The sequence below is a fragment of the Larus michahellis genome, chromosome 5, assembly GCF_964199755.1.
Source record: "Larus michahellis chromosome 5, bLarMic1.1, whole genome shotgun sequence".
NCBI lineage: Eukaryota > Metazoa > Chordata > Aves > Charadriiformes > Laridae > Larus > Larus michahellis.
This window is the reverse complement of record NC_133900.1, coordinates 74,359,207-74,381,562: the sequence shown is the minus strand read 5'-3', so window position 1 is coordinate 74,381,562 and position 22,356 is coordinate 74,359,207. Positions and strand designations below refer to the sequence as shown.

At 35.5% G+C, this 22,356-nt stretch overlaps 1 protein-coding gene across 6 annotated transcripts in view; it reads left to right on the top strand.

Moving 5' to 3' along the window:
• FRYL (FRY like transcription coactivator) overlaps window positions 1-22,356 on the top strand; it is a 145,134-nt gene that overhangs the window by 90,294 nt on the left and 32,484 nt on the right. For 5 of the 6 annotated variants that reach the window (XM_074588012.1, XM_074588011.1, XM_074588009.1 and 2 more), the window contains 17 exons: window positions 369-537; window positions 1,315-1,574; window positions 2,491-2,631; window positions 4,413-4,581; window positions 5,899-5,983; window positions 7,699-7,811; window positions 10,232-10,382; window positions 10,735-10,838; window positions 11,351-11,536; window positions 13,220-13,424; window positions 14,341-14,462; window positions 14,939-15,129; window positions 15,830-15,924; window positions 17,210-17,817; window positions 18,445-18,542; window positions 19,496-19,666; window positions 20,710-20,850. In XM_074588012.1, coding sequence (XP_074444113.1) covers window positions 369-537; window positions 1,315-1,574; window positions 2,491-2,631; window positions 4,413-4,581; window positions 5,899-5,983; window positions 7,699-7,811; window positions 10,232-10,382; window positions 10,735-10,838; window positions 11,351-11,536; window positions 13,220-13,424; window positions 14,341-14,462; window positions 14,939-15,129; window positions 15,830-15,924; window positions 17,210-17,817; window positions 18,445-18,542; window positions 19,496-19,666; window positions 20,710-20,850 — 3,009 coding nt within the window. The remainder of the gene's footprint in view (window positions 1-368; window positions 538-1,314; window positions 1,575-2,490; window positions 2,632-4,412; window positions 4,582-5,898; window positions 5,984-7,698; window positions 7,812-10,231; window positions 10,383-10,734; window positions 10,839-11,350; window positions 11,537-13,219; window positions 13,425-14,340; window positions 14,463-14,938; window positions 15,130-15,829; window positions 15,925-17,209; window positions 17,818-18,444; window positions 18,543-19,495; window positions 19,667-20,709; window positions 20,851-22,356) is intronic. The other variant, XM_074588010.1, reaches the window with a different exon arrangement.

Genomic DNA, 22,356 nt, shown 5'->3' with positions numbered 1-22,356 from the left:
CTCTGCCACATCAAAGATTACGTTGCTCCTATCCACCTCTCACAGCTGAGCAGAAATTGATATTATTTGGAAATACAAGTATTCAGTAGTATTTCGCATGTTGTTATGGAGAAATTTACATTTAATATGATATTTTGTGAAAGCAGATTTCTGAAATTTATTGCTGGAAATTCATCAAGTGGAGTGAGTCTTAGCTAGTCTTCTGTGAAATTATCACAGTGTTGGTGAGTACTGTAGGTGTACGGAGATCTGCATAGATACGAAACATTAAATGAGAGTAGATACATGAATTTAAAAGGCGATTTTTATATAAAGATTTTCCTTGTAGCTCTATACTTAGCTTCAAATTCTGAATATTACCGTTGTAGATCTTGGAACCAAAGATGTTCCGTTATGCTCATAAACTGGAAGTTCAGCGGACGGATGGGGTTTTGGGTCAGCCTTCTCCTTTACCACATCTGTATTCTATGTCGTATTATCAACTGTCAGAAGAATTAGCAAGGACTTATCCTGAACTAACACTTGCTATCTTCTCAGGTATGGTTTTAAAACAAAACAAACAACTTCATTGGGTCAAAAGCAGTGTACAGAATGTGTAATTCTTATTTTTCAATATCTAATTTATGTGTGATTCACTAAAATCAGGACAACAAGATAACATCATCATAATGAATGGAGAAAATGGAATTTACTGAGTGAGGGTTTTTGTTTACTTGTATTTGAAATCTATTCAAGAGGAAACAACATGAATCAAAGATACTATTTTGACTTTCTGATAGCCATGAAAAATGACATCAGAGGAATAATTTGCTACCATTTTTTAAAATTACTCTTCTATTATTTTTTTCTAGTGCTTTCTTATTTACTGTAGATGGCTTAAAAATATTATTCCATAGCATTTTTAAACAATCGCAGAATTGTTCTCACATCAATTAAAAAAAAACTACTAGGACTAGCATGAGGAAGAAAAAAATTTTAAGTGCTTTCTTGCCAAAGTTGGTACATTTTTACATGCCTCTAGGTTTTCAGTTCCCTCTTTCAATTAGAGTAATATACATGTATGCATATACTAATATGGTTTCTTCAACATACTGTTTGTCAGTATGTTGATTATTTTTAGCTCTACAATTAGCTCTACTGAAGACTGTGGACTTTATCATTATGAAATGGTGCTAGCGAGCTAAAAAAAAATTATGTCTGTATCAGCATTACTTTATATCAGTATGGTCGTCTGGGCTTATGGTTGTTGTTTTGCCAAAACAATTCTCATTATTGATTTGCAACTCCTGTATGTACCTAATTTTTGAATGACAGAAGTAAGTCAGAGAATCCAAACGGCTCACCCAGCTGGGAGACAGGTGATGCTTCATTATCTGCTGCCATGGATGAACAATATCGAGTTGGTAGACTTGAAACCTTTGCCAACCATTCGTCGGCAAGATGAAGATGAAGAAGATTCTTTGAAAGACAGAGAAATAATGGTGAACAGTAGACGATGGCTGCGAGGAGAAGGCTGGGGATCACCACAGGCTACAGCTATGGTTCTGAACAATCTGATGTATATGACTGCAAAGGTAAAACTAATTTCTTAAGTGCTGTGTCTTGTTGTGTTTAGGGTGCAAGAAGATACTGTTCTGAGATACTGTGTTAGCAAACTTTCAAGAATTATTGCTCATATTTGTTGAGTTGCTTATGTATACCCAAGTTACACCATCTAGCTTTGAGGTATTGTGAGGAACATATAGTATGTAATATAAATGTGATAATTGTTATATATAGTAGAAGTATATAAATGTTGTTTTGCAATATAGACGTCTAGCTGGATAGATAATACCAAGTCGCCTGTATACCTGTGATCCCAAAGACAAGTTTTGGAACCAGTCTCGTCGCCAGAGGCTGATAGACCCTCCTCCTTCCTGTGATAGCTACTTCCAACAAAGAAAAAGTATTGGTCACATGCAGTGCTCCTGCCAGTTCTTGATATCATTGAATCCTACTGACGAGAGATCATGTTTTAAGCTACAAATTAAAAACTTTTTGCAGACTGTGATCCATGGAATTCTATTCAGGATTGTCAGCAACTGGAAGAATGGGTGTCTGCTAAATTTATATAGCTTTTTTTTTTTAATATGTAAATAAATCTGTAAAAATAGAAATAAATGCACATATAAGTAAACATTTATATACTTATACAATGTATAAAAGTATATATTATATATAAATAAAATATATAATATAGACAAATATGATTAGATATATTTTTTTATATTTATAGCTAGAAAATAAAATAGTTATTTCCAGAATGTGTTTATGAAAATTAATATATGTGAAAGCTTCATTCTGGAATGTTAAAAAGGCAACAGCTGCTTACAGAATTTATGTCTCCTTTTTCTAGAGCCTGTCCCACTTGGTCAGTACAGATCACTTTCAAATACAGTGTTTTCTACTGGAGTTTTCAGGAGAGATCTTTTTTTTTTTTTTGTTTTTTAGTATGGTGATGAAGTGGCTTGGTCAGAGATAGAAAATGTCTGGACTACTTTGGCAGACAGCTGGCCAAAGAATCTGAAAATAATTTTGCACTTCCTGATCAGTATCTGTGGAGTGAACAGCGAACCCAGCCTTTTGCCTTATGTGAGTATGTGTTTTGTCTGTCTTTAGTGCTATTGGTATTTTAAAAATGAGTTGTGTGTGGAGCAGCAAAGATGACCAAACAAAAAATTTTCTAGGATTTCTAGTGTCAAAACCTCCAACCGCATAATAGTGTCGCCTCATATTTTATGACCACTCAATACTACGAACAAATCAAATTCAGTTCTTTTGTTTGAGTTACTTTGGACACCTGTGTCAAAATTTCAGTATCAGTTTTGGTTAAACACAGCGTTCGTGGTATGGACTTGAGAAAGGAAGTAAAACAGAAAGTATATCACACCTTAAAGATAGCTGAGGCTACCTTAAGACAACTTAGTGACTATTGCAGTTTACTCAGGGTGATAAGTCTGAAAGAGTCCACTAGCCGTCTTATCAGTTATGAGTTGTCAAAACTGAGGGTATACTAGGTGGATCGTAGACCTTATTTCATGAGTAAATCATAAAAAATGGAAAAGACTTATTAAAATGTCTACATCTTTCTTAGCATTTTTTTTGTTCCTTTGTCATAGGAAGGAAACTTAAGGGAAGTTGATTGTTAAATTTAGATTCATTTTATTAGGAGTATACACTGAACAACTCCTTTCCATCATAAAATGCGATCAACTGCAGCAGCTGGTCTCTGTTCATTAAGAAGAATTAAGATAGTTCCATAAGTAATATTTTAATGAAAAATTATTATAAGTTTTGCTAATAGTCAAAAAACCTAGGTATCGAATAAGACAGCTTAAGTTCTTCATTGATTGGCAATTGTTTTCATTGCAAATCAGGAAATCCAGCTTCATGTTGCAGCCCAAAATCTTTGTGTGTATGATTTGAACAAGGTGACAAAGTAATTCCACAAGCCAAACGCCCTGGATCACTTGCTTTACCATTCATCTTTGAGTTCTCTCAAAAGGATGGAAATAAATCATTGAGCAGTAATGACTCAAGAAAATGTCAGAAGAAAAACTATGAATTTACTGGAGTCTGGAGTACTCACTGACTAGCAGCCGTCTGCTGCTGCTTACCAGTGACCAGGATTATTTTGCTGAAGTAAGATGTAGTGGAGACTTCTTAATTACTCTATGCTTAATAAAATATTGCTATAGTTAAGTGTTTATTCTTAGCGGAGTATATGAAGGCCTTGAGCATTTTGGGATTTAAATGTTTTTTCCCATGCTATAATTTAGAATAGTCCTAAAAAACAGACAGATAATATAGTAAAATAAAGCACCTGTCACAGCATGTAGGGACAGTGCAATTATTCTCACATGACCAAGTATTAAAACAAAAAAAGACAACCCACCCCAAGCCCCTTCAAAACTAAATTTATTTTTTGTGAAAGCATATGTGAGAGCATTGCAGAGTAGCACGAGGAAAAATGTTATACCTGCTGGAAAAGAAACAGTGTAGAAGACAACATGAAGTATCAAAAAGAAATTATATCAGAATACAATTGCTCCAATGTTGATCTCAGGTGTTGCTAAGACCTTTGTAAGAAAATATTTTGCTTCTTAAGTAACTAACTTTTCTTACTCTTGTGATATGTTTCTGATCCTTGCTGCTGGTGATAGCTGTGAAAGCAATTTTGTTTGCTTTTGGAACTCAAGTGAGTTTCAGGTATCCTCACTTGCACTGCGGGTAGCTATTGATTCTAACAAGTTCTGCTATTCAAATCTCTTGTTTTCCTTTTTTTTTTTTTTTTTTTTAAATCAAGTCACTGCAATAAGAATTTTATTTATGTGGATACTATTTTATATGCATATACTTTTTTTTGATGGCAGGTAAAGAAAGTTATTGTTTATTTGGGTAGAGATAAAACAATGCAACTACTAGAAGAGCTGGTGAGTGAACTTCAGCTTACAGATCCTGTCAGTTCAGGAGTCACCCATATGGATAATCCACCGTATTACCGCATCACTTCCAGTTACAAAATCCCCTCTGTTACTTCAGGTGAGAATTTATTACAAACTTAAACTTCTGTTATTGTCAATGATAAACATGCTGTTACTAACCACTTATAGTATTGGAGTTCATCTGTACATATTCAATAGGAGTACAATATTCTATTTCTAAAAACAAATTAAAATATAAAGTTTGTTTTGCAAGATCTGCAGTTTTTGGTGTACCCAGAGTTCGTATTAAAGAACATCTGATAGGTTCACATGGAACACGTTTGTATTAACAGGTGCGTTAGGCTTTGTCTGTGTTGAGATCTTGCGCTGTTTACTGTCACTATATCACTTTTATGTCAATTCAGTCAAACTGGGAAAATGTGTATCATTTTAAATCTATATAAGTTGTCATATTTGAAGTTCTGTTGTAGACATAAGCTGCATCCGTAGGAATTTATTCAAGAGGATTTAAGTGAACTTACTTAGGAGAATTTATTTATAAATAATTAACAATTAACAATAGATTAATTGTCAAAGAAACCTCCCCTGAAAATGTAAAAAGTGTCAACCTCATGCTTCATTCCAAGAACATGCTGAGAAATGTGGGGAAAGCTGTCTGGTTTTGGTGAAGCACCTTTCAAAGTGAGCCACAGAAGACACGGAGGGGAGGGGATCTAAGCAAGGGCTTAGCTTTCGTGCTGCAAAGCTGGCAGTGTTGCGAGTCAGCTGGACCTGTCACGTAGGGATTATCTGGATCACAGGATGGACGCGTTGGCACTTGTTCATGAAAGTGTTTAAAAATTATGAAAAAATAATAATTGCGGGGCTTTTGCACTTAGGTGTAATGGAAGGTAGCAAAATGTGGGGAGGGTGCAGAATTATTTTCAATTGTAGTCATCTGCTCCGTGTGATGCTTGCAAACGTCTCTTAAAAATAAATTGATAAAAGCTTCACTGCAGGCTTTAATCTCTAATCTGTGGTTTGAATTAACTGCATACTGAAGTCCAGCTACATTTTACAGATTACTGTGAGGTGTAGCATGCAGGAAAGAAAGAAATAGGTCTCTAGGTCCTGCTTCAAAACAAGCCTTTCTCCTTAATTTACTTTGAAGACTCCGAGATTCCTGGAAAGGACTTTTTTAAAATTTTTTCCAGCTAGTGAAATTATGGTAGCAGCTCAGAATCTTTTAGTCTAAACAACAGGTTTTTTTCTTGCACGCGAAAGTGATTTCTGTGCCTCAGTTTGTATTTGTGCCAGGAGCTGTAAACCTGGTGAGGGCTCTTGGCCTGGACAAGTGAATAAGGGTCATCATGTCGTGCTTAAGACTGCTTCTCTTCTTTATTGACCAACCTTTTCCTTTGTCCATAATTCACAGGTACCACTTCTAGTAGCAATACAATGGTAGCTCCCACAGATGGCAACCCTGACAGTAAACATATAAAAGACAATATTGAAGAGAAGTAAGTATCTCCTCAAAGCGCAATTATTAGTTGAATTACAGGAATTCCTGGCAGGTGCTATAAATACTTGCATCTCAATGGCTCCAGGTATGTCTACATTGCAGGAAGTATGTGACAGTAAGTTTTATAAATAAATTTTAAGCAACAGAACTGGAATACTTTTGGGGATTAACAGTAGCAGCCTCAATTGTAACTGTGTAAAACCACAATAATATACAGCCTCAAAAAGCTGTAGAGGAAACAGAATAAAAAACAGGACCAATCCAGGTCAGGCTTTGTATTGCTATAGCTAGATTGTTATTGATGCCTAAATTAGCTAATATTACACTGGATTGTATATGTCTACATAGGAGAAATTATACTGCAGATGGATATGGACACATCAAGGGCAAAAGTTACTAGTTTAGTAATGTAGCCAATTCACAAATCGGTTTCCTAGCTTGCTAGAAATCAACAGTGCACATGTGCCGAAAGCTAGTTTATTCTCCCAATTTAGGGTATTTGGATGCCTGGTATCTGTGGCAAGATCTCTTCCAGCTAGCTTTAAAACAGATCTTTTGGAGAAATCTGCCAGACAGTGGTACCTGTGTGAGGGTGGTGGAAAGCAAACAGCTGACGTAGACTTACTCAGGGTGTGGTCTTGGAGCTGTGGGCACGCTCTCATTTTGTGTTAAATACGAGATAGAGAACCTGAAAGTGAAAAGGGAGTAGGGATTCTATAACAAGCATGAGAAAAAGCGTGCACAGAAAAAAGTGCACATTTGCCAACCGTAGAGTAGCTACTATGCGGTACATTCACAAACCAGTTTATTTTGTGACGACTCATTTGAGAGCCCTACTAATTATATTTCCAATATAATTTCTCAGTTGGACACCTTTTTCCTTCCCTGGGATAATTATGTCACTACATTAGTAAATATATTGATAGAGACAACCCCAATACTTCAGTTAAATTTAGTGGGGGGGCGCCGCATTGTGCAAAAGTAAATCACAGAAGACTATGGAGTCTGAGGTGTCATTCAGAATTCAGCCTAGCAAGGCACAGACAAGTATTTGGCTGCCATGGGGGCTGGAACTGAAGAAATTTGTAAAGTAATTAAGACAGTTTTGAAAGTCTCTCCAAGTTTTGGCATGTGCTATAGGGTTGTCTAACACCTCCCCAAAATATATGCTTAGTATACCATGTACACCTTGGACTTGCAGGAGGAGAGAATTTTAGAACGTTATGGAGAAACAGCTTGGAAATTGTGCTTGTAGCACTCCCATTTCTCTGATTTATTTATAGTTTATCAGATTAGTGAGGTAGGATCTTGGACTCTGTGTGGAGAGAGAGAGAGAGATCCATGCACACGTACATATATATATGTGTGTCTCAGTGCCAGATCAAATAGGGATTTCATTATTTTGCTCAAGAGTGAGAAGAACTTGCTTAAGTATAATGGTAACAAATTTTTTAATGTACTTAACTGTTAATGAAAATGACCTAACAGAAATATGATTTATGGTGGATTATTTCCTTGAATCCCCTTATCTGGCATTGCTACAGGAGATGTGTCTTACACACCTCAGATCCTTTGGTATCGTATTGATTGTCCTTGGAAGATGAAATATTTTTGTGTAACACTTAGTTTTGTTGAAATACAGTTTTACTGAGACACCCTGATTAATTTTTGTTACAATGTCAGTTACTAATGCTGCTTTATTTGTTCCTACAGTTATGTACATCTAGACATCTACAGCGGGTTGAACAGTAACTTAAACCGCCAGCACCACAGACTAGAATCTCGCTACAGCAGCAGCTCTGGAGGATCGTATGAAGAGGAAAAAAGTAATATTTTTATTTAATAATATTTCTGTGAATAGAAAACAAGATTTTCACAAGTTAATACTTTAGCTGAAGGTTGTGGAATGTGAGGAGATAGGCATTATCAGTGGTTTTTGCAAGAACCTATTAAAAAATATGGATTTTTTTTTTAGTACTGCTATTGAAGTCTAGCATACATTTGATTACAGTAGAGTGTGCAAGGAAGATAATACACTTTCTTTGCTTCCCTTGTCCTCTGGAATGACTTGTGAACATCTTCCCAATAGTTCTATTCTATTTTCTTTGCCAGTGCCAACAGCAAAGATAGATAGATAGATGGTTAGGCAGAAGAAACAGGGGAGAGATTAGCAGGAGGAAGATGAGATGAATGAGGAAAAAGATGATGTACGAGAAGTTAAAAAATAGAAAATTAGAAGTAATTGTGCTTTTAAATGATAGCAGTCCTTGGCCTGTTTAAAAATAAAAAAGGGTACAAGACTTTCTGAGAAGCCGTAGTGGGGAAAAAAGGATCTTGTTGTGTACTTCTAATTTTCAAGCTTGTTTTGAAGATGTTTTTTGGGTTGGTTTTTGTGATCTGTGGTCTGTTTTTTGTGAGGTGCAGAGGTAAGGAAAGAGGTAGAAGTTTTTCCTGAAACTCCGTACACTTTTGGAGACTTTTATTTAACAGAGGCTTACTAACTGTGGGTGCTTTTGTTACCAGTGCCTAAGGTATGAAATCATCGTGTCAATGCTAGGGAAGGCTTAAACAGGTCATGTAATCAGGCAAAAATGAGGACAGTGGTCAGACAGCAAATGATGCGTTATGTTGGTGGGTTCTGTATGCTTTGTCAGAGTACTTGTTTGTTTGAAACTCTTGCTTCAGCTAACAAGCTGTTAGTAATTCAGATGACTTTGTACTTTAATCCTGCATGGGATTATGGGATATATTTCAATCTGATCCAGATCATTATAGCGCTCCCACAGACTATCTTCTTAGGTTTCACTCAATTTTTTTACGGACAGTTGATTTTGCTACCAGATAAGCTGTTTGGATGTGGTACAGCACATGATCCAGTACTGCCTTTTCCTTGCCTTTCTTGTGCTACTGAGCAACAGGATGTAAATTTCTGCAATTTGTGCATTGTGTGTCAGTGTGGAACCCGGTGTGTCCCGTGCTGTATTGAAGCAACGGAGTCCATCAGGATCTCCTTATGCACTCCTTAATGACTGATTCTGTGCAGGCCATAAAGGTTAGAGTGAATATGTGGTTCGTATTGCCTCTTTCAAGGAAGTGGAACATTACGTCCTCTACAGAGCTTGTTGTAAAGGCTGGGCATACTGGTGCAGATCTGCTAAGCCTTGGGTTACTAACAGGTTGGCAGACCTTCTGGGCAGCCAGTGTGTTCATTACTGCTTGGATGGGTGACGTCCAGTGTCATAGTCTTGGTCATTTTCATCTTTGCTATTCGTGATAGCAACACTGAGTATCCTGAAGCAGGTGATAATTCATGTGTTCCATCAGTAAGAAGTTTGTCACCTCCAGTCAAGAAGGTGATAAGGAGATGATACATGTATGAACTTCTGAAACTTCTGCAGCTATACTTCTGAAAGGAGAACTGTTAGAATCACTGAAACACTGAACTGTTGAGGCAGTCTCCTTACTTGATTCCAGCCTTAACTGATCGTTCTGAATTCCCAAGATGTCTCATTTAAAAACAGAGAAATATTTTGGATGTGTAACACAGTGTACACTCATACCAAATAGCTGATATGTTTCTTCCACTTTTGAAGCTTGCTTAATCGAAAACTAAATGTCTTTCCGTGTTTTTCTTGACAAATTTATTGGTTTTCTGAGCACCGACATTTGTCAAGCAGTGGGATTGGGCTATGCTGTTGTAAAAGTGGCATGTTCTGAGTTACCCCATATATCAGGCTGATGTTATCTGACACGTGGAACTGTCAAACTGGTGGATTTTTGCTAGCGAGACCTGCTTTTGAGAAATAATTCCTTAGCCTATAATGAAATGCAGCTCTTCAAAATGAGTCCAGTACACTCGTGGGACCCAGCCTTAATTCCCTATCTGACATGAGGTTTGAAATTCAAGGAAATTATATTGGATCACTTTCCCTTTTTTTCCTTATGTTCCTGTGTGCGTCTGTGTCCCTGTGTGCATCCATTGCTTTTATGAACTTATTCAAGAAAATCTTACTCTGTTTTGTGCGTGGCTTCCGTAGAATCATCCTTATGCTAAAAGAAATGACCACTTTTTTTTTTAACTGTGTCCAACTACAGCTGTTGACAGCTGGTTCCCCCTCCCCTTCTCCCAGATCTCAGCTTTCCAAGAATTTAAAATTATTTCTTTAGAAGAAATTTCTTAATTCAGAAATGTTTTTTATATATATATATATATATATATTTATGATTTAATTATCTGTTGTGTTAGGCGATTCGATGCCTCTGTATTCAAACTGGCGGTTGAAGGTGATGGAGCACAACCAAGGAGAGCCTTTACCTTTTCCACCTACTGGAGGTTGCTGGTCACCATTGGTGGATTACTTGCCTGAAACTTCTCCCCCGGGCATGTCTCTTCACAGGTAACTATTTTAACAATGCCGATGGCAATTCATGATGTTTTAATTTGTGTTGCATAAATACAGTAATTTAAAGATAGCAGATTAAAAGGCAGTAGATTTAAATACAGTGGGTAGTACATTTGTTTTCCGGGGTTTTACTCGCAGGTCTAGCAGTTTAAGATTTCTCAGCCCTTTAATTAGGAGGACTAAAAGTTTTCTGTCTTCCTTATGAGCATTCATCTTTTCCCTTATAATACATCTTTGTGGATGTTTATAGACCTAAGGAAGAATATTGGTTAGTGGCATGTTAAGCTCTTTGCAGCTCTTCATAAAGTTAATGTTACATTCTGACAAACTATTTTTTTGGTTTCAGATGCAATATAGCAGTGATCCTTTTGACTGACTTGATAGTTGACCACGGTGTAAAGGTGGAATGGGGAGGATACTTGCATCTTTTGCTTCATGCAATTTTTATAGGTAACTAAATTCTTACAGGAATATGTCTGGTAACTTAGGAATTGTAGCTACTTATGTATCTGTTCTTTTCCACATTTAAATTAATGTTTGCCATTGTATTGAAATTCCATTAATTTGTTAATCTTTACAATATATTTTAAAAAATCAACCAAGTATCTTTCAGCTTGATTAATATGAATATAATTAAGACGGTTTTTGGATTGTGTGAAGGCACTTTCTGTTGGATCCACTTTTACCTCTTTCTCCTTGTAGAAGACATAGCAAAATTCAGGTTTTTTTTCTTTTGTTCTTACTCCTGTGTGAGAAACAAGAGGATATATCAATGTTTATGTTTATTAAACTGCATGCTTTTGTTTTTATATTGAAACACTGAAAAAACATTGTTTAGTGAATTACGTATCTATTACTGGTAAAATATAACACACCAGTTTGAATACTGCTATTTTTTAAATAATTCAATTCAGCGTTCCCTTTGAATGTAATAAAGCTCTTCCATTTTCCTTTTGCGTTAGGTTTTGACCACTGTCACCCTGAAGTCTATGAGCATTGTAAACGACTGCTTTTGCATCTACTGATAGTGATGGGCTCTGGCAGCAACGTCCAGTCTGTTGCTTCTGTCCTACTCAGAAACAGAGAGTTCAACGAGTCCAGGGTGCTTACTGTCAAGCAAACTACTCATTTAGATTATACTTTCACAGGTAGGCTTTAGATTTATTAAGCGTTGCTTGTTAAAATGACGTGGAAAGTTATCTTTTCTTCTAGGAATTATTAAAACTTCTGTTTATGTAATATTTTCCTGAGCCCTTGTCATTAAATTGTATTTCTTCAAGTCTTAATTAAGTCAAAATTGATACGGTTCACATTAGCACTTTGTGCCCAGTCACGGGAGTAGGGATCACAATTGAATGATTAAATAGTCCTGGAAGCCACAGAGGGAGCGCTATGTTTTGGATCTGTAATACAGCAGGATTTATGATGCCCTTGAAAATAAAACCCAAGAAGATATAGCTCTTCCTTGTTTATAGCAACTTTAAATGTCTGGCTGTTGTCAGCTGTAGTTGCATTGTTCAATAGGCTATCAGAATACTTTTTTGAGGTATTACCTTTTAATGTTCACTGTAACATTACAATATTGTAATTATACAGAAAGCTATATATTTTCTATGTATCTCTCTATGAAAGGAGTATTTTGATGGTGTGAGCCTATTGTAGTTTCTAAAGAAATGTGAAACCGTTCATTTTTTTGAAACCTAGTATTTCATATTATTTCAGTAGGTGGCAGCATATTGCTATAAAATCCATTCTGTTTTGTTCACATCAGAAGCGGGTTTGTCCTTAACCAAAAATACTCATCTGTTTTGTGAATTTGATGTTCATAGCAATGAAAAATTAAAAAGTGGGCATAGTGGAAGAATTCTTTTATGTAAATCTATTCACAGAACTTTACCAGTGCACATACATGGTGACCTATACAAACCATTCCACTCCTGATCTTTACAGGTTTGGGTAAAATGTCTAAACATGACACAGTATTTCGCTATTATTAAAAAAAAATGTCTGTTAGAAACTAGAATAAGATCAGCATCAAACGTTTCCAGCTGGTGACTAAGATAAGGTGATTACAGGTACGCATGCAGGTCAGATAAGCTAACATTAATTTTTATTTGAAGCAGCTAATACCCCAGTCCAAACCCTGCGGCTCTGTAGAGTGCAAATTTGTGGTGGATGTCAGTGAGTCGCGAGCTTATGTACAATTGTTACCGTCAGAGGTTCACAAACCACTTTTCCTTGCCAGTTTACTTTCTCCCAGCACCTCATACATAGAGGCCTAATATGAAGAGTTACTGCAGTTGTATTTTATTGACATGTGATTCTTTACACGGAGAGAATATTCTTACAGCAGTGAGATTAAGATAACTTCCGAGAAACTTTGTGCATCCAGAGGCGCTCTGCTTCAAGTTGATTCCCTAGCTAATACTTCGTGTTCACTGATTTAAATGCTGTCAGTTACACTGGGACTGAGTTTTAACGAAAAAAAATTATCTGCACATTATTAGGAAGTAGTTTATATCATTTGTCTCAACTTACTAAAATGAGATTCCTCAGAAGCCAATGAGCTGTCATATTATCAATACAAAATCAAACATAATACAGTGGTTTTAAAAAGGGATCTAGCAGTTCTTTATTAAGGGTCCGGTCACACGGAGACTTTGCATATATCAGGCTTGTTGATTTCTTTGAAGTTATTACATCCATTAAATTATTCTCATTATGTTTGCTAAGTTATTGATTTTTTTTTTTTAGAGGACTGTTTTTTCTTTTTATATATTTAATATTAACTGTCAACTTAAGACCGCATAATCATTGTGGTTTTATTTCAGCAGGTGTTCATGATTTTATACCTGATTACCAGCCCTCCCCAATGACAGACTCAGGGCTTAGTTCAAGTTCTACCTCTTCTAGCATCAGTTTAGGAAATACAAGTGCTGCCATTTCTCATCTGCACACCACCATCCTCAATGAGGTTGACATTTCAGTAGAGCAGGATGAAAAAGTGAAAACCCTCATAGAATTTATTACCTCAAGGTAAGATTTCAGTTTTCATTTTTGTCAAGGCATGTATATTATGGCAAAACCCTTACTATTTAGCATCGTGTTGTCTAATTTTGTCTCTGTTTTGTCCCCAGTAAGAGACAATTTAATCCTGAAGTGTTTTTATCGGATACAGCCTATGAACAACTCTAACTTTCCAACAATTTCAGAGAATTTTGACCACCCTTTTCATGTCCTAAGTGTTTAAAAGTCTTTACCATGTTCTACGCAAGTCTGTTATCTTTGCTTGCCACACAGTTTATAGAATTCCCTTTTCCATCTAAAGGATTAGGGCTGGAATACATAAAGATGATTAGAGAGCTGCAAGATTTGTGTGGAGTTTATGGATTACTTAGTACTAGAGAGCTGGTCATTCAAACCCCAGGAATTTGTGGCAAAGAACATCTGTAAACCCATCAACGCCGTTGCAGTTTGTACGATAGGTTTTTTTTAAGCTCTCAAGATTGTGTAAACCTGAACTCCTGCCTGTTTCTCAAAGCTTTTGAGTAGTTACGCTTTACACCAGCCTAAATTTAGAATAGTGTGATGTATTGATGGGAAGAAAGGAGGATGTTTTAAGAAGCATATGATGGCGTTAGTTGTACTGATTCTTTGGTAGATAACTAAATATTGTTGAATAGAGAATGTCTCTTCCTAAACTTACGCTGTTTTTTCAGTTGGATCTGTTATATTGCTTTTCACCTTGTCTTAACTTTTGTATATTGTTGTATAATAGTGGGTAGTTGTCAGACGTCTTTCCAATCTGTGTCTGCAGTTCTAAATGGTTTCATTTATGTGGTAAATAGTAGATTCTTTTGCAGGTCTAAGTTTAAAATGGTATCTAAATAATACTAATGACGAAGTCTATGTTTTATATTTTGTTGTGCTTACTGTATTTTTATATTCTTAGGAAAAGAGGCCCACTTTGGAATCACGAAGATGTTTCGGCCAAGAACCCTAATATAAAGAGTGCTGAACAGTTAACTGTGTTTTTAAAGCACGTGGTATCTATATTTAAACAGTCCAGCTCAGGTATGTTAGAAAACAGTTGATGCGTGATAGAATGTCCAAGCCTACAAACTAAATGAATTTTTCTGAATGCCTTTCAATTTACAGGGTATTTATAAAAATCACTCTAGTTGATCACTTACTGCTTCTAAATAACAGATTTTTCTAGTGTATTGTGCAGTTCAGTTCAGGTTTCTATTATGATAGATCTAAATGTAATCTTTTAGGAAAGAGATAAAATATCTTATTAATTTATTGTGGACACTTAATATTCAAATCATAAATGTTTTATTCTCTACAAACCTCTCCAGTGTTAAGTGTTATATACAAGTTTGTACGCCTGGAAAGATTTTTGAGAGTAAGAGTCCTTGAGAAAAAAGTAGAAGACGAGAGTATCCAAAAGTTAGGAATAATTTTGGGCAATTTACTCTTCATTAAATTCAAGTGGGTTTGTTTTTTATAAAGCATTGTGTTGCTTGAATATTTATTTGCTTTTATAGGAGGATTTCAATTGGAACACCGTCTCAGTGAAGTAGCTTTGCAAACTGCGCTTTCGTGCTCTTCTCGGCATTATGCTGGGAGGTCCTTTCAGATTTTCAGGGCTCTGAAGCAGCCTCTTACTGCATCTACACTTTCGGATGTTCTCTCCAGACTAGTAGAAACTGTTGGAGATGCAGGAGAAGAAGCTCAGGTATTTGAAAATTTCCCCTTACTTTATTAGAAAGCTAAGTTTGCCTAAATGACATACTTCCATCGTTATTTTAATGAGAGTAAAATTTAAAAGGATTTTTTATTCAGTTGCTTTTTATTCTTAAATAAAGATATTTCAAATATCAAAACAGTTTTAATTACAACACTTTCTGAATTTTCACCTAATTAAATAATGAAAAGGTGAGCTGTGCACATTCTCTTCTGCAGCAATAGGAACTTTCAGAGAGTTTGATATATCTGTTTCCTGAAAACACCTTCTCTTTCATAGTTAGAGAATCCTGAGACCAGCCATATAAAAAATAATTTAGGTTTTCTTTTATTAAGAACTTAACCTGATAAAGTGTTAACAACCATCCAACTTAGTGTCATTGTACTTCTTTAGAAGTGAATCTAATCTTTTTAATATTGCAAAATGAGTCTAAAGGGACTTCATCCTTAAGTCCATCCTTAAAAATAATGCAAAACAGAATTAATTCTGGGAATATTTGGCAATAAATTAGTTTTTCCCTGTCTTGAAGCTAATTTGAACTTTCTCATCAGGATTGTGTTCTGGTTGATGTATGAAATAATAATTTAGTTACTGATACTGATGTTACATTTTTGTATCACTACGCAGTAGGTTTTCTGTGATCCTCCTTGTGCATATTGCATAATTTATAATGACCTGTGGCTTTCCCCAGGGTTTTGTCATAGAACTGCTTCTGACCTTAGAGTCTGCTATTGATACATTGGCTGAAACCATGAAGCATTATGATCTGCTTTCTGCCCTTTCTCAGTAAGTTCTTTTATTAGTCAGCCTACATTACACATTTTTATACATTTGAATTATTAAAGATCTGTATTACAAACGTAATGAAATAATTTCTTGTTGCCTTTGCAGAATAATTGTATCCTTATAGCAAAATTGCCTGCTCTTTTTTGTTTTTGTCATTCTGCCTCAAGCAAAATTCATAAGAATCTAGATTTTCTGAAAAGGAGCTCCGCTACCTTTTCAACTTACCCACTTGAGGCCATCTTTAAAAAAAAAAAAAAAAAAAAAAAAAAAAAAAAAAAACAAAAACAAAAAAAAAAACCAGCAGCGTTCAAGGCGTTCCTTATAGCTCAATTGCGAAATGTTGTTTGTTATTCTGAAACTTCCCAAAAATAAAGGCACGGAGTACCTTTAGAAATTTTTTTTTTCCCTAATCAGGCCCTGATCAGTAGTGTCATTTTGGGGAATCTTATTTTTTTCCCCATAAGTACAATGAAAGAATGGCACCAATCTTTAACAGATAATTTAAGATTCACAGATGAAAACTCCTGTACTGCAATAAATACTTTCATTTCAGTGTTAATACAGAAGAAATGTCTTCAGTTACAGCAAATGCTAGTCTTTCTTAGGCCTCAGATTTGTTGTCCATATGACAAAAGTGTAATTGAACAGTCTGAGTCATTTGTGTGTCTCATTACAGTCTGAGTGACTTTATCAAACTGAAAAAAATCCCTAAATGTGCTGATATCTTTATTTGTTTGACTCCATGACAAAGTTTTTGAAAATGTTAAGATTTCTAGGAATATATTTCCAGTATCAGAACTGGAAAGTGTTGTTTTTTCTAGGTCAGATATTTCAGACAAATATAAGGTAATAAGTAGATAATTTCATTTATTAATTCATTCATTTCTCTACCTTTATCACATCTATAAGTAAGTTGGAATGCTAGCTCTTCATTTACAGATCATCTTTTACATGCTATAGGCTAATTTTTCTGATTTTACTGAATCGTTATGTAATTATTTTGGTGTTGTGGGATTGTAACAAATAGATTTGGTAGCAGAGATAATGGGATGCCCCAGTCTTGTCCTTATGCTGTAAAGATATTTTAATAATACATATAGAAATTCTGTATTTTCATATATCATAATGCTCTCCTGGTGATGAAGCGGAATATTCACTGTGTGTGTATATATGTGATTAGCGTAACATCTTTGTTCTTTCTTCCCTTTTTCTAAGCCATATATTATTCAAATATTTTGCATGGAATAATATGTAATATTGAAAAAAAATTTTTTTTTATTTTTAGAACCTCATACCATGATTCCGTAATGGGAAACAAGTATGCAGCTAATAGGAAAAGCACTGGACAGATAAATCTAAGCACAAGTCCCATCAATAGCGGCAGTTGTTTGGGATACTACAGCAATACAAGGAGTAATTCTTTGCGACTGAATTTAATCAGCGAGCGCAGAGGTGACCGTCGACGGAGCAACACACTGGATATAATGGATGGAAGGATAAATCACGGTGGAAGTTTGGCAAGGACTAGAAGCCTTTCCTCCCTGAGAGAGGGAGGGATGTATGATGTGCAGCCCACTACTGACCCTGTCAACTTGATGGCCACCATATTTTGGATTGCAGCTTCGTTGCTAGAGTCAGATTATGAGTATGAATACCTTTTGGCTCTCAAGCTGCTCAACAAGCTTCTTATTCACTTGCCTCTGGATAAATCAGAGAGTCGGGAAAAGATAGAAAAGGTGCAGAATAAACTGAAATGGAATAACTTTCCAGGCCTTCAGCAGCTTTTCCTAAAAGGGTTTACTTCAGCATCCACACAAGAAATGACAGTTCATCTCCTCAGTAAACTCATCACAATTTCCAGGCATGCTTTGGTGGATCCTTCTCAGTTAGCAGGTACCTTTAGTAACTGTATAAGTAATGAAAATGTATATTTTCATCAAATTACGTGTAATCAAAATCAGTAGTGATTATGCATTTGCCTTTAAAAAACTGCCTTTAGTTAAATGCTTTTTGCAGTTGTCAATATTACAGTGCTAGGTAGTGGGAATACGTTACAGACAGTGATTATCTGCCAAGAAATACTGCATGAAGACTTTATGTATTGACTATTAACTTTAAACTTCCATGAAGTTTTAAGAGTATGTGCATTTTTTTTCATGATCTTGTGCTAAATAGCTCAATCAGTACTATTTCAAACATTTGCACGTTTTTCAAACGATGTGACTGTGCTGCCTAAAGCTATTCAGTTTCATGATGGTTTTGCTTAATTAGTGGTGATTTTATTTTCATCTTGCGCATTTTTATACCTTTGCACAGACACATTTATATACCTTCTACATACATACACACAGGTACGTGTGTGTGTATATATAATTTGTGTATCTGTGTGAACATATGTGTATCATGCTCTAAGCATTCTTAAATACCAGGAAGCTGTTATATGCTCACATAACTCGACATTAAATTAAGTCATATTAAAATCTGTACGGCTAATATAACTGGTTTTATGTATGTGTGTAGGATTCCCCTTAAACATCTTGTGCCTACTTCCTCATCTGATCCAACATTTTGATAACCCCACTCAGTTCTGTAAAGAAACAGCTGACAGGATAGCAAAGGTATGTAAATTGATACCTGGGGAGGATCCAGGAGTTTATTACCTGCATTGCTGTGTTTTTCTGCTCCCTTATGCAGTACTTTCATGGGATTCTAATAGTCCCATAGAAATAACTGTAAAATGTTGTGTTTTAAAGATGTGATCCAATCCTAATTTATATAGAGTTGGTCCTCCTATCAACCCCTGAGTTTCCCTTTGCCAATGAAAAAACACATTTTGCTTATTCTGTAAACATTAGATGTAAAGAACAAATTTACTTGTTAATGATATCACTTTTTCTTCCTTGTCTGATTTTGCAGCTTGTAATTTTCAATATAAATGTAATCAATTTTTAAGCACACTTCCTAATTTACTCATGATAAGGAAGTGATCCTTACCTTTCAGGCTGGTAGGTAGAGAAGAAAAGGTACCGTGTTCTTTCGGTTACTTGTACACAGTGATTAACCTTGGAATATTCCTGAACTGTAGTACAGGGTACACACCGACAAACTCCAGCCAAGGCCGGTGGTACGCTGCCCTGACAGCCTGCATTTTAAGGAATAATGCGGAAAGGGGAATAAGAATGTGCTGTCTGTTGTAGGAGATACAGTCATAGCCCTCCGGCTGCCCAAATTGTGATATGTAAATCACTTAATTACTTAACTGTGTGCAGGCCACCTCAAAGGAGCACCTGCCTGATACAAATCCAGAAATTATTGCTCTCCCTCAAATACTTGCACTGCTAGCTAGGGATGCTAGTTGAGGGCGGTTTGGTTTGAGTAGTAGATAAATTTGGAGCATGGATGCCACGAGTACCAAAATTCAACAGAAACTGCAGGTGTTGCTCGTATGATTAGTTTGATTTCAGTGGTGAGAAAACAGAGTGAAATCTGGGGAAAGTGCATAATGACTGGTGAATGCTTAGGTTAAAAATTGTCATTTCTAATATAATTAAATATGCCTTTTCCGTTTCAGGTTTGTGCAGAGGAGAAATCACCAACTCTTGCCAATCTGGCTCATATGATGAGTTTATATAGTACACACAGTTATTCCAGAGACTGCGCTAACTGGATTAATGTAGTGTGTAGATATTTGCACGACTCTTTCTCAGATGCCACATTTAACCTCGTAACTTATCTTGCAGAGGTAAATTTTTAATAAAAGCGTATCTCATATTGACGACCTGTGATCAATGTTATTTTGACTTGTTGCCAATTCCTTGTTTTTCATGATGCTGAATACGGGGCGGGGGGGGGGGAAAGCACATCTTCTGTAATGGGAGAATAATGTTAAAATGTTCTAGGATATAGAGAAGGGATGACTACTGCCATTTTGAAGTGCAACAATTTAAATGTACCTTGAAATGATAATCCCTCTAATGGAAGAGCCCGTTTTATGGCAGTAGTGTTTTGTAGTAGATATTTATATTCTGTACCACATGAATAAAATGGGCACACTGTCTTGGCTTTAGCAAAATGTACAGTGCAATATACAGAAATATATAGTGCAAATTTTAAGAGACCTTTTTTTTAGCCAAGTACACATTTAAAGATGACCTTATCACAACTCAAAAAAAATAATTTCAAAGTCCAATTTTAAGTATTGCATAGTAGATAATAAAAGGTCATTTAAATTATAGAACTCAGTACGTGATTCTGCCAGACATTGATACAGGAAAACTGTTATTGCCTTTAAAAACTAACTTCTGTGAAAAGCTTGTAGGCCTTGTCCTTGAAGTATATCACTTCAAACTGATGAAGATTTATTTAAGTATTTGTACATTCTTATGAATGACTTCGCATGTACTTATTTTGTTCTTAAGATTGTGTTTACCAGCCTTCTTTAAGGTGTAGATGTGTTTTTCATACAGCTTTGAGGTGTTGAGTTTGTTTGGACACTTCTATTTAGTGAGAAGTGTTTTATTACTAGATGCTTTAATTTTGTGCTAATAAATATGTCAAAATTCAAGGGAAGAAAACTGAATTAGGACAGAGAACATTGTTCTATTGCATTAATTATTTTTTTAATGCAAAAAGAAAATTTGGAAAAACATAAAGTGATACACGTAAGTTTCTTGAAGGGAGAAATAAATGTGTATGGGAGTGAACTGTATTTTAAGGTTTGTTTTCACTTTTTGCTACTATTTAAGGCCCTAATTAAATTCTGTATTTTAAAAAACTCTTTTTTAGCTGTTAGAGAAAGGGTTGTCCAGTATGCAACAGTCCTTGCTGCAGATCATTTACAGTCTTCTCAGTCATATTGACCTATCCACAGCACCGGTGAAGCAGTTTAATTTGGAAATCATAAAAGTTATTGGTAAATATGTTCAGGTAGGTGCTCTGAAAACCTATAAAATATTTTCTGCTTATCATCAAAGTGGTAGTGAAATTACACTTTAATTTGGGGGGGGATTAATTTATTTCAGATATAAAAATAGTTGTTCAGAGTCAAGTTCAGTAGTATTTTATTTCTTGTCCTACGTACTTTAATTCACTATATGCTTATGTATTTGTCCAATTTGATTTACATCTTTGTGACAAGTTACCTGGGTCAACGTGTGTCTATTTAAAGATGTAGGCAACTCTGCATGTGTAGTTAGAGGAGGTGATTCTTCATCTGTTAAAATATAAGGAAATGTTTACTGATAATACTGCAAAAATGTTTTATTTAAGTGTATATGTTTTCAAAAGGGAGTTTTGCAGTTAAATGCATGTTTAAATCGCTTTCACCAGTATATCTGTGAGGAACGTTAAGGTGTGCTTTAACAAATTCGAGTGGATTTTTTATTAAAGAAAGTCCCCAAAAGATGAACAACAGTCTTTTGCCCTAGGTAATTTGATCCTTTGTACTTGGAACACAATTTACTGAAAATCTGTGTCGCAGAAGAAGGTCTAGCATCTTGCTGAAAGATTTTATGAAAATGCCTGGAGCATAAAACCATTTCAGTGCATGACATTCTCTTCCCGCCCCACCTTCCTTTTCTTTTTTCCTGAATTCCATTATTGCCAAATGTATTTCAGTCAAATGGTTTAATCATAATTAACCAGGAGAAGTAGTGTTCTTGGATGTTTTGTTATTGATGGATATGTACTTTAGATATTGTGCTCCTGTCGGAGTGCATTAGGCTAAATGGAATGATTAGCATCACTATACTTTTCATGGCCTGACGACGGCTTGCATCGCCTCTAACCTTTATCTGAGCTTTTAATGCAAGCCCACACTACCGTGGAATGTAATCTTAATTAGAAGTAACATCTTCTATAAAATTAATGGTACTGGGGAAAAAATAGTCCAGAGAAGTCTGGGTATTTTTGATATGATAAAACATGTTACAGATGACAAAAGAAAAGATCATACGTGAACATGTCTTGTTTAAACGTGGTGCTACTAAGATGGTATTTTTTTTAGTCCTCTGCAATCACAATGCATCTTACTAAATTTAAATTGCTTCAGGATGGTTCAGTTTTGAGACTGCTCTTTTTATGTTTATGATGTACAGAAATTCAAGAGATTGTTGAAGAATCTCATTACCTACAAAGAAACATATACTGCTTAAAGCCTTGAAAGTGGTGTTTATTTTTTTAATGCAATACAAAAAAAATAATAATTTTAACAAACTTGACATCCCAATTAAAAAAATAAAAACCAAACCAAAAAATAACCCAATAATCAGACGTTCTGCTAATTTCAAAAATTGGAAGATTTAAGTTTCAGGGAGAACCCCAGCGTTTTCAGGAGTGTAAATCTTAACCCTCCCAAGGTGCAGCTTTTGGTGTAAGTCTCTTCTGTGATCCACTCCACAATCGCTGTAGTTGAAACTGCTGAATTATTTATAT